This window comes from Triticum aestivum, chromosome 2D (assembly GCF_018294505.1).
Source record: "Triticum aestivum cultivar Chinese Spring chromosome 2D, IWGSC CS RefSeq v2.1, whole genome shotgun sequence".
Classification (NCBI taxonomy): domain Eukaryota; kingdom Viridiplantae; phylum Streptophyta; class Magnoliopsida; order Poales; family Poaceae; genus Triticum; species Triticum aestivum.
The window spans coordinates 68,901,379-68,913,798 of NC_057799.1; the positions used below are offsets into that span (position 1 = coordinate 68,901,379).

The 12,420-nt window shown below is 45.5% G+C and overlaps 1 protein-coding gene across 1 annotated transcript; it reads right to left on the reverse strand.

The window, feature by feature from the left end:
• Window positions 1–10,665: 10,665 nt before the first annotated feature.
• Window positions 10,666–12,175, reverse strand: LOC123048751 (zinc finger CCCH domain-containing protein 2-like). Its single transcript, XM_044471792.1, has one exon. It carries the CDS (start codon window positions 11,878–11,880, stop codon window positions 10,966–10,968), a length of 915 nt encoding a protein of 304 aa, XP_044327727.1. The 5' UTR covers window positions 11,881–12,175; the 3' UTR covers window positions 10,666–10,965.
• Between the last annotated feature and the right edge of the window lie 245 nt (window positions 12,176–12,420).

Consider the following 12,420-nt stretch of genomic DNA (forward strand, 5'->3'; position numbering starts at 1 on the left):
CGTAGTGGCAACACTGCAGTTGAATATTATTCAGCTTTCTCTTGAATGTGTGTGTATGTGCTAAATACTGTGAACTGGTCAAGAGCTCGAAAGAGACATATATCAAGATCCATAGTTCCAAAAATTAAGCCACAACGAAACTCTATGCATGATCACTTATTTCGCACAATCCCTTCACATGACAACCAAAGTTCCAACAAACAATGATTGAAACAAAGTAGTTCAGATCCTTGAGAAAGAGACATTCACGGGTATGTTTATGAGCACTCTAGTATCATGTTTATCTTTACATACCTTTCACTCCCTAATTTATGTTTAATTGATTCTATCTAAGGAAAACTCTTCCATGCATTCCCGGCAAGCAAGTGTCAACTAGAGGAAACAGAATTGAGTGTTGCAAAGTTGTTTTATCTAGTAGATAAAAACTTTGAGTTGATTATCTTTGCTTCACTAACACTAGCATAATAACCATGCCATCGCTACAGCTATGCTAAGTTTTCAGGTCAAGAAGCGAAGGGCTATCTAGGCATACCAATCGTAAGTAAACCAAAGCCTTCTCGTTATTTTGGTTTAAACAACTAGGTTCATTATGATTCAGATAGAAATTTCTATCTATGTTCCTTGGGAATGATCAAGTTTAAGCCTGGGGGACATGATGAGTGATATTTTTACACTCCTCTACCCTTTGTTTAAACCAAGATATTTCAATTATACAGAGATATTCGCTCTCATATTGCCACTAATGACTAATGAATGCACAGGATTCCATAAATCCTCTCTTTATTGTGTTTCTACAGGAAATGGACTAAATATGGAAGAAAAATCAAGTGAGAACATGGAAAGGAGTGAAGGAGCATATAGAAGAAATCAGAAGGAGGCGCACCAGAAGGCATAGAGCGAAAGACATCGTTACATGCGACCAAGACTGCTCTCATGAGAGGTCGTATGTCGTGGAAACCGAGGCCTCTCGCCCACTTGAGCAACCTTTATAAAGGGGTCGAGACCAAAATGTCAACAGAACATCAGCGAGAAGAACCAGAATAGAGTCACCCTCACCCATCTCCATCAACCCTAGCCGCTGCGATCTCCATATCCATAGCCACCATCACCACCATAGTTCTTCTTCCACTAGATCATACTTGTAATCATGTATCACACACGGCATCCATTGTATGATATATTACAAATCAATCTACAGTCATGATGTGTTCCAAGACATGTTCTTCATGTGATCTGATCTCCATGTGTGAGTAGCCTGGAATGGTATGGGTTGAGGCAAGGGACTTGCAACCCTCTGTATTTGTCGTGGGGATCAATGGAGGTGCTTTGAATTAAAAGCCCGTATGTGTGAAATAAAATTGCTCCGTAGATGTCTCTTGTCTTGTCTGTGTTCTTCATCCCTACAAGTGATAGCCCACAAGTATAGGGGCTCGCAACAGTTTTCGAGGGTAGAGTATTCAACCCAAATTTATTGATTCGACACAAGGGAAGACAAAGAATATTTGCAAGTATTAGCAGTTGAGTTGTCAATCCAACCACACCTGGAGAACTAAATTCTACAACAGAGTGATCAGTAGCACAGTAATATGGTAGTTTGATAGCGGTAGTAGCAATAGCAACAGTAACCGTAACCGTAACAGTAGCAGTTTTGTAGTGATTGTAACAGTAGTAGCAGCAACAGCAACAGTAGTAACTTAGCAAAGATCAATATGTGAAAAGCTCATAAGCATTGGATCGATGATGGATAATTATGTTGGATGACATTCATCATGTAACAGTTATAACCTAGAGCAACACAAAACTAGCTCCAATTCATCAATATAATGTTGGTGTGTATTCCGTATATAGTCATATGTGCTTGCGATAAGAACTTGCATGACATCATTTGTCCTACCTCCCATGGCAGCGGGGTCCAAAAAGAAACAAAGGGATATTAAGGCCTCCTTTTAATAGAGAATCGGAACAAAGCATTAACACATAGTGAATATATGAACTCCTCAAACTACGGTAATCACCGAAAGAATCCCAATTATTGTCACCTTGGGGTATGCGGATCATAATACGTAATAGGTGCATATAACTTGCAAGATAGGATCAAGAACACAAATATATTCATGAAAACATAAAGGGTCCAGATATGAAATCATGGCAATCGGGCCCTAGTGACAAGCATTGAGCATATCAATGTCATAGCAACATCAATCTCATAACATAGTGGATACTAGGGATCAAGCCCTACCAAAACTAACTCGATTACATGATAAATTTCATCCAACCCATCACCGTCCAGCAAGCTTACGAAGGAATTACTCACTCCCGGTGATGAATTCCCCTCTCCGGAGCCTCGAACGGACTCCAGATCTGGCCTCCTGATGAAGAACAGGAGGTGGCGGCGGTTCTATATCGTAAAACGCGGTGAAAATTTTCTCTTCTTTTTTTTTCTCGGGAAATAGGAATTTATAGGCTTGAGATTAGGGTCAGCGGAGCCACGTGGGCCCTACAAGCCACCAGGGCGCCCAGGGGGGTTGGTGCACGCTGGTGCCTGGTGGGCAGCAGGTGGCCCCCCTCCAGTGGGTCTTGGCTCTAGTATTTTTTATATATTCCATAAAAAATCTCTAAAAAGTTTCGTCCAATTTCGAGAACTTTTATTTCTGCACAAAAAACAACATCATGGTAGTTTTGCTGAAAACAGCGTTAGTCCGGGTTAGTTTCATATAAAAATGCAAATTAGAGTTCAAAACAAGAGCAAAAGTGTTTGAAAAGTAGATACGACAGATACGTATCAACAAGTACCCAAGATCATGGAGAGCGAGTCACATGGAGAGGCTAAGGGCAGGGAGACTGTGAAGTGTTATTCTGAACACCAGTGACGGAAGGGTTTAGTATGATAACACGGATCCTATCTTTGGGGATTCAAGAGGTGTAGTCATTAAACGCCCAAAGCTCTTGTCTGATTATTGCAATCTTAATTATTGAGGCAACCCCGCGAGATGGATAGGGACCTCGGTTGGAAAACTGACTCTTGATGCATGACGCGTGCCAGTCAAGACGTAATTTGGACACATCCCCCACTTTAGTTCGTAACAAGAACATCTCGATGGGTGACTCTAGCGCACAAATTAAGCTCATATTTGGTCCCAACACAAATACATGGTTATAAGCATTAAGACCTCATACCCGTACCTATTTTTATTATAGGTGTTTCCCTTGAGTTTGTTTGATTTTGATCCGGTCAAAAGTTGGAATCGTTCTTTAATAAAAGCTTGCTCGAGACCCTAGCTTAAACAGGGCTTTCCTCCGTTGGTTCGATAACTCAAGATCATCTTTGGGGGAATAGCCGAGAATCATTTCTGCTCCATTTCCATATCACTAAAGGAAGTAATTGCGTGCATGGTTGTATGGGAGAGCAGGCCTCTGGAGCCCCGCCCTTTGCGATCCTGCACCGGAAGAAGGGTGATTGGATTTTTGGGGAGCGTCTCCGACGCGATTGCTCGTCATTTTTCGTCTACATCAACTACGTCCTCGTCTCCATTGACATAACCATGCATGTCCATCCAAGCCAAGAACAAGGCCGCTGAGGACACCGTTGCCGCCGCTACAACCTGGTTGGCTGGAGGGTATAATCTGCTTATCCCACTCCTGTTTGTTTCTGCTTTAGCCGTACTAATTGTTTACATAGATGTTTCTGCTATATGTCAATACGTACTTACATGATTAGATATCAGTATGAGTTTAATAATGTCTTTGACATGCTCATGATTTATGTCTAGATTAAATCAATCGAAAAATTGTTAATTTGTTCAACAACTAACTCCTTATTTTTGAAGCCTCCTGATGCATCAGAGGTTGTGGGGACGTTATGGACCCTACTCTATAGGGGTGTCTGTCGTTGGGTGGACTGTTTTTTATTTTTGAGAAGGTATTGTTTGTTTTTTAATTTCCCTTTCTTTTATGTGTTTCTCAACATTTTCAATATTTTTTGGTTTTCCCTATTTTTTTCTCTTTCATGTTTTTCCTTGTTTTCTTCTCTCTTTTTTCCATTTTATTTTTTCCACATGCTAATCCATATTTATTATAAAAATGTGAATATTTAAAGAGACTATGAATTTCTTAGAATTCATGAACATTTTTTTGAATTTATGGATAATTTTAAAATTAATGATATATCACATGAAGAAAAACAGGCTTAACACATAACTGAAGGATGGTGCAACAAAGCATCCGTCACCCTCTAATATATAGTATTTTTTTGAGGGGCCTCTAGTATATAGTAAGCTCTCATATTCATATTTGGGCCCTTTTGGTGCTTCAGCCGCTTTGGGCCTTGCCTGTAAGTGTTCGTGTTGTCGGGCCATCCGATTTTTTCTATTTTCAGAAGGTATTGCCTGGTTTGTTTTTGTGCTTGCTTTCTGCGTTTTTCAAGCATTTTAATAGTTTTTCCAGTTTTTCCTTTTCCTATTAGTTTTTCCTTTTTCTCTTTTTTTGTTTTTTATTTTAGTTTTTCCACATGCTAGCTCATAAATATTTCTTAAAGTTGTAAACATTTAGAAAGATATGAATGTTTTAAGAGTTGAAAAAAAAATCGAATTCATGAACATTTTAAATTTTCAGAATATTTCTAAAATTTCACGAACATATCTAAATTATGTGAACATTTTTTTTAATTTACAAAGCTTTTGAATTTGTGATCATGTTTGAAATCCACGAATATTTTGTAATTCGAGAACATTTAAAAAAATCAGTTTTTATGTAATCCACGATAACTGGTTTTTCTTCTGAGCTAGCAGAGAAGCAAACGAAAATAAAAGCTAAATGACTGAACGGAGCAAGGAGCTGAGTTTTTTTTTTTTTGCGGGTGAAACGAGTATATATTTATCAGTGATAGTAGCTACACTCGTTTTCACAAATCTTACAAAGATCATCAGACCCGGAGCCAAACCAAATAGCAATACGTTGTGCGCATCGTCCCATCTGGGCCATAAAGTGTGCAGCTGCATTGCATGGCCTCAAAACATGCACAAAGCTGTGAGGCCTGATCCCATGCAGCAAATTCTTGGACTGCTCGATCAGGCCAGCGACTTGGGACCTATTAACACCTTTAGAGTTCAGCTGCTCCACTCCTTCCTTGCAGTCCAACTCAATTATTAATTCCTTATCAGTGTGTGCAAGCGCCAGGGCCACTCCTTCGAAGCATGCAGCCAGCTCGGCTTCTAATGGGGAAAAGCATGCACGAAGGTAGCGACATGAGGAGAAGATGATGGCCCCGGTATCGTCGCGAAGCACCATTCCCGCCCCTCCAGTAGACTCCCCATGGACGAAAGACCCGTCCACATTTAGTTTCACGCATCCCGCCGGTGGCGCCATCCACTGCGTGTCCAGCATCTCCTTTTTCTTCTCCTTGGGTAGCTGACATGCACTATGGATCACCATCTTGCCCTTAACAGTGTCCTCCTTGGGGTACTGCTTGATGCAGAGAAGAGACTCGATGTAGCTGTTGAGGAAGCGTCTGGACGCCTCGATGGGGGGCGCCGGCTTGTGATGAGTAACCTCATTTCGGCAGTGCCATGCATGCCAAAATGTCATAAGAATAACCATCCGATGGGTCTCGTCGTAGCTGGCGAGGAGCTGCAGCAACCACTTCGTCCCGGTGTTCTTGATCTCCGCTCGCGCCGGTATCGGCCATGACTCCCTCATAGCATCCCAAAGAGCGCCCGCCATTGGGCAGCTGCAGACGGCGTGGAAAGAGTCCTCCCGTTCAATGCCACAAACAACACATATGTCGGTTTTTTCTATAGTTCTACCCATTTTATTTTCCATGTTTGCAAGAGTATTTGTAGCCAGTCGCCACCCAAATATTCGTACCTTCAGAGGAGTAGGGCACCCCCACAATGCCGTCCAGACGGCACGATTGCTGTCCGGTGCCCTGCTCGTGGCGCACGTAGACGTGCGGAATTTCTCGTCGAGGCCAAGCTTGTAGGCAGACCTAACGGAGAAGATACCCCTCTTATCCGGTCCCCAGGCGAGGACGTCTTGCATGCGTGGCACCGGCCGAAGCTTGAGGATCTCGACGATATCCGGCTGGATGAAGTACTGTTGGAGCAGGTTGACGTCCCACGTTCCTTGATCGCTAAGAAGGTCAGCAACACGCCTTATCCTACACCTTCCAGGAAGTGAGACCGGCCGGTATGACGGAGGCCGAGGGAGCCAAGGGTCACGCCAAATGCGCACCCCCTGGCCGTCGCCGATCCTCCAAACTAGTCCGTTCTTGAGGAGCTCAAGGCCGTAAGTGATGGCCTGCGATGTTGATGAAGCATTGCTCGCGAACACCGTATCCTCCAGGCGGCCATTGGGATAATATTTGGCCTTTAAAACCTGCGCACAAAGACTTTCTGGATTAGTTAGCAACCACCACGCTTGCCGAGCAAGCAAAGCCTGGTTGAAGAGTCAATAATCCTTGAAGCCAAGCCCTCCCATAGCCTTCGGTTTTATGATATTTTCCCAAGCCATCCAATGTGTTTTCCTCTTCCCTTTCTTTGAGCCCCACCTATAATTTCTGACCATACGAGTAAGATCATCACCGACAGAGAATGGAAGTTTGAAAACCCCCATAATGTATGTGGGGATGGATTGAGCAACCGCTTTTATCAAAATTTCCTTACCGCCCGAGGCCATATTCCCATCTCCCCAAATACATATCCTTTTCAGGAGTTTGACTTGAAGGTTCTGGAATCTTCCTCTATGCATTCTCCCTTCCGGTGTTGGCAAGCCCAAGTACTTCTCCTCAAAGTTTCCTTGTTGAATTCCTAGTTCCCGCTTCACATTTTCCTTCTCATTACTCGAACAAGATTAGCCAAACAGAATAGAACACTTCGCTGGATTTATTAGTTGTCCAGTCGCCCCTTCATACTCATGAATAATCCCCTTCACCGCCTCTGCTTGCTGTTGTGTAGCCTTGAAAAACAGTAACGTGTCGTCCGCAAAGAGAAGATGCGAGACTCCTGGTGCCCCTCGGCAGACCTTCACAGGTTCTATGGCATGTGTTCGCACACCCTGTTTCAGCAACTCAGAGAGACCATCAGCCACGAAAAGAAACAAAAATGGCGAGAGGGGATCACCTTGCCGGAGACCACACTCCGGTGCGAACGATTGTAAGAGGGTTCCATTGAATTTGATAGTATATCTCACCGTGGTGACACACGTCATGATCCACTGCACCCACCGATGAGCAAAACCCAGCTTAACCATCACTTGCTCCAAGAAGCCCCAATCGACTCGGTCATATGCTTTGGACAAATCCAATTTATAAGCACAAAAGCTATTATCTTCTCTCTTCTCCTGATGTATGGCATGAATGCATGCAAATGCTAAAAGTGCATTATCTGTAATGAGTCTACCAGGAACAAATGCACTCTGAAACGGAGATATGATCTCGTCCAGCGCAGGCCTTAGCCTATTAACCAGACACTTTGCCACTATCTCGTAGAGGACGTTGCACAAGCTAATTGGTCGGAAATCTGAAACTCTTGTTGGTTCATCCGTTTTTGGTATGAGTACAATGATCGCTTCGTTTACGCCATCCGGCATAACTCCAGTACGGAAGAACTCCCTCACAGCCCTGACAACCTCGTCCTTAAGGACACTCCAATTCCTTTGGAAAAAGCGCGCTGGTAATCCGTCACTGCCGGGAGCCTTGAGAGGGCCGATTTGGAATAGCCCATCCGCAATTTCCTTCTCTGAAAATTCTGCACATAGCTTTTCATTCATCACATCAGTAACAACAGGGTTAAAAAGCTCAATGACCGGTGTTGGGTTCAGATTACTATCACGTGTAAACATGGACGTAAAATAATCTTGCACCACTGCACTCATCGTATGATGATCCTTCTGCATTATCCCTTGATTATCCACTAAGCTCTTCACTCTATTTTTTTCGAGCCCGCCACACTGCTTTCCGGTGAATTTTTTTTGTATTTCGGTCCCCTTCCTTGAGCCAATCAACACGCAACCGTTGCAGCCATAACATCTCCTCCTGATAAAGTAATTCGTTCATATGATCGGTCACCTTTTTTATCTCATCTCTATCTGCGTTCATGTTCAAGAGCTCTTCAAGCCTGGTTCTCAACTTTTCTAACTCTCTTGTTACATTCCTGAACCTTTTCTTTCCCAATCATGGAGTTTCAGCAGCAAGCTACTCAGACCAGCCCTCACATCACCAAGATTAAATTTCAACCCAGCCTCCTCCCACGCTTGCGCCACCCGTTCTGGCAAGCTCCCATCACGTTCCCATAGTATCTCATACCTCCTGTAACATGGCTTATAAACTTTCTCTTCATCTCTTTCACATTTCAGCAGGATTGGAAGGTGATCCGAGCAAGGCGGGACATGGTGCATGACCTTAGCAGCAGAGAACAAATTACGCCAATTATTATCAGCCACGGCGCGGTCCAGCCGAACCTTAACGTTCCTGTTTCTTCACTGCTTGTTGTCGTACGTGAGTGGTAACCCTTGGAAGCCCAACTCCACTAGATTACAACATTCCAAGGCGTCCCTGAATGCTATTATTTGGTTTTCATTTCGTTGAGTTGCTACAAGGTGCTCAAAGAACCACATGGCTTTGTTAAAATCACCAATGACACACCATGGCAAATCTGAACTTACGTGCAAATTCTGTAAACTTGTCCACATACGATGCCGGTTTTCCACCCTAGGTTGCCCATACACACAAGTCAGCCGCCAAAGAGGTGCAGTAGGAGATACACGGACATATGCATCGATAAACCTTTCATTCATATCCTTGACATCAACGTATATCTGATCACACCAAAATAATGCAAGTCCACCACTAAGACCCACACTATCAACACCAGCAAAACCTCTGAGACCCAACCTATTACGCAGACGCCGAACTTTTTCTGAACTTTGCCTGGTTTCACATAAGAACACTATCCTCGTCTCGGTAGCCTTAACAAGGGCTACCAGATCCGAACTGTCGGTTTGTTTCCAACTCCCCGACAGTTCCAACTGAGGCAATTCATGGCTCCTGACGGGGCACCACACCTGGCCCCGTCCATATCCACCTCACGCTCCCTGTTGCTCCCTGTTTCCATTCCTATCCATGTCCTTGTCGGTTCCGGTAACACCCTAGGGTTCACCATAACAATCTAGCAAGCTCCTTTGTTTCTTCATGATCCTCACCCTCCATACAAACTTTTGGTCCGTAACCCGCTGACTGTTCCTTTGCTGTGTCCGCGGATTGACCAACCATCCAAGAAGGTGCCATCTCCAGCATAGTGACGATCGCACGCGCCATTGAGCTGTCCGCCCCAAGAGCCTCAGATCCTCCAGCTATCGGCTTCGGGCGGGTAGCATCCGCAAGGGGAGCCCCTTTGTCGCCCCCACCAACATCTGGTTTCACCTCGGTTACCTCCGATGCGATCGCTAGTGGTGGCGCCGGCGGCGACGTCGTGCGGTCGTGGACAGTACGAACAGTATGAACATCAGATGAGGTGTACAGGCGCCAAGCTCCGTCTGGTGGGTCGCTGATCTTGAGATGAGATGCGCACAAACTCCTTGATGCTTCAGGATTTCTGATTGGAGTTGCCACGGAGTAGAAGTCCCGTAACATTTCTGCTTTGGAGTTCTTGGATCGGATGCATCTAGGTTTACCCATCAGATGAACCAGCGTAGTACGCCCAGGCAGCGCACACGGCAAGGACGCTGCCGGAGGCCAAGGCCAGGCCCGGCAACGGCGGCGGCGGCGGGGGCGTCGCCCAGAAGACGCCACAGGCGCTACGCCCTAGCGAAGCGTTTTCCATGGGCCATCCCATGTGAGTGTTAGAGCTCCCAAGTCGCACAACCATCAATGGCTGGCACTAAGGCCGGAACATGCAAGGACACCACATGACAAACCTAACTTTAGTCTCCTCTCAAAACAAATATCGTCTACAACAACGACCCCACAAGATATACAAATGAAAAATAATTAAAAGCCAAGCCACTGTAGATAAAACCAAAATGAAACAACCGACCACAATAATCTACTAGAGAAAAAAGAAGTAATCCCACGAGTGAAGAATAGCGCAACGAAGCGCACATAGCCTCTAGTATATGCATATTTGCTGGTGTGTGACAGACAGAATTTCTAGTCTTAATCAGAAATGCCCTCAATTTAGATTGCATCCCCATCGATTAAGTAGACCAGTTGATCCAGTCATACTCCTGGAATTAGCAAAAGGAACATGTACCAAGAAAAGAACAATGCTTCCATAACCCCGTTAAAAAAGACCTGAATCTCAACGCAAGTTTAAAATGGTATTTCCGTACGAGTGCATGCCTCGATACTCTTTGTCTCAAGCATCTGCCAATAACGAAAGTAAAGGCGTATCGATCATAATGGGGAGTACTATACTAGAGGTTTTGGTTTGCAGCAACATGAGTCCAAGGCTTCTTGTTTAAGTATTCTCTCGGTGCTTCCTCGGACCGGATCGGAGAATTTATTTCACCGCAATGAGCTCCAAGCTGTATATCCACTAACAAAAATTCCAACTTCTTTCGTCTTTACTTATTGTGGTTACTGCCATGCCGGCATTTTGCCTATTAACATAACAACACTCAAACATATACATGTTCCTTATCTCATAACACTACCAGACAAAGCGGCACGTATGAATCACATTTCTAACATCATGATATTCCTTCTACAGATAAAAATACACCTTGGTTATCAGCCAAACTAAAAGGAACCCAGGAGGCATGGAGTTTGACAAAACAATTATATATAGGTGCTTAGGGAAATATTACACATTTGCCCGACGGCTAAAATAATAATATAACAATACAATAATCAACAATAGGGACGCTCCTAGGACCGACTACCGCCACTTGGCGCCCATGCACAATGACACTAGCTCCAGGATCGACTCGGCCTGCTGTCCAGAGATTTATTCATTGTCATACCTCGGATACCTAGCGCATAAAGTCCATGATGAGATCTCGGTGTGGGTAGTCGTTCAGCAGGGAGTCTTCGTCGTTCGCATAGTGGACGGATTTAGCGTCCTCCTCCTCCTCCTCCTCGTACGCCATTAAGGGCACCCTCATGGTCGGCATGGTGGTCGCAGCAGCGGCGACGGCGGCAGCGGTGGCAGTGGCGATGGGGGAGGAGAAAACATCGTCCCCAGTGATGGCATAGTATAGGCTCAGCATGCGAAGCCTATTTGGAGTGGCCTGCAGGGTGACGTCGTCGAACAGCTGTGGAGTTGGAACATCCTGCAGACGCGTCACCGAAGTGGATGGAGCACGCTGGAGGATGTGGGGCGGCGTCCGCGGCATGGCAAAGGTCGAAGATGGCACCGCTGGAGCGGTGAAGGCGGCCATGGGGTCCTCAACCCTGAGCTCGCGGGTGAAGTGCGCAAAGAAGCAGATCTGGCGTTGACAGCGTGTGCCTGCATCACACTTGCGTGTGCGGAACCGGGATGGGTGCAGCCACAGCTCGAATACGCCGTGTGCGAAGCGGCACCTGAGGCCGCGCGTGCAGGTCGGCGGCGGGTGCCCGGCACCGGCGAGCCGGAGCTGCGCATGCGTACGCGCATTGACGCGATACTCCGGGCAGGAGATGGCGATGTAGTTGAAGCGACGCGGGTCACGGCGGCGTGCGCGTTCTTCCTTGTGCGCGTAGGGGCACGCCGTCCAGTCGTGGCTGTACGGCTGCGGGCACATCCGCACCTTGTACTCGTATAGCCAGAAGTCTTCTGGCATGGACGCCCACAGTCGGTGCCCATCGTGAGCCCACGCGCCCCATGTCGTCGGGTCGGTCAGCTGGTATGTGACCTCGCCGTTCTCCTGCACCACCATTTTATACATGTCCATTTCCATGGTTGTCATCCTTAATCACACACAACAAACTCTCCAACAGATGAACAATACTGATCAAAGACTAGGAACTCATGGACATTATGTGTGGCTAGGCCATGGTTTTGAAAGAATGTTGAGGATATGAGGGATGATTTAGACTAAAAACCATGGACAATATATGGAGTTAGGGCATGGCTGTGAAAGAGTGGTGAGGATGGGATGATTTAGACTAAAAGCTCTGGCCAATATATGAAGCTAGGATATGGCCGTTAATGAATGTTGAGGATGCCGGAATATTTGGTTCTACAAACCATGCATTGTTAAGGTGTATGGAGATGTGTGATCTGCGTTTGCCCGGCCGTGGGTATATATAGCTCTAAGGGATGCGGTGATTAGCATTGGGTGAGTTGGCTATTTTGTCTCGTACCCATTTGTGTTTGTTGTAAAGATAATGAAGATGTCTGGGTATTTGGACATTGAGTCTCCAACAAGACTCCCTGACTAAAAGCTAGATTCTTGACCCTTCCTCCCCTTGGAAAGGAGACTTTGTGTGAGGGACTAGGATATCCA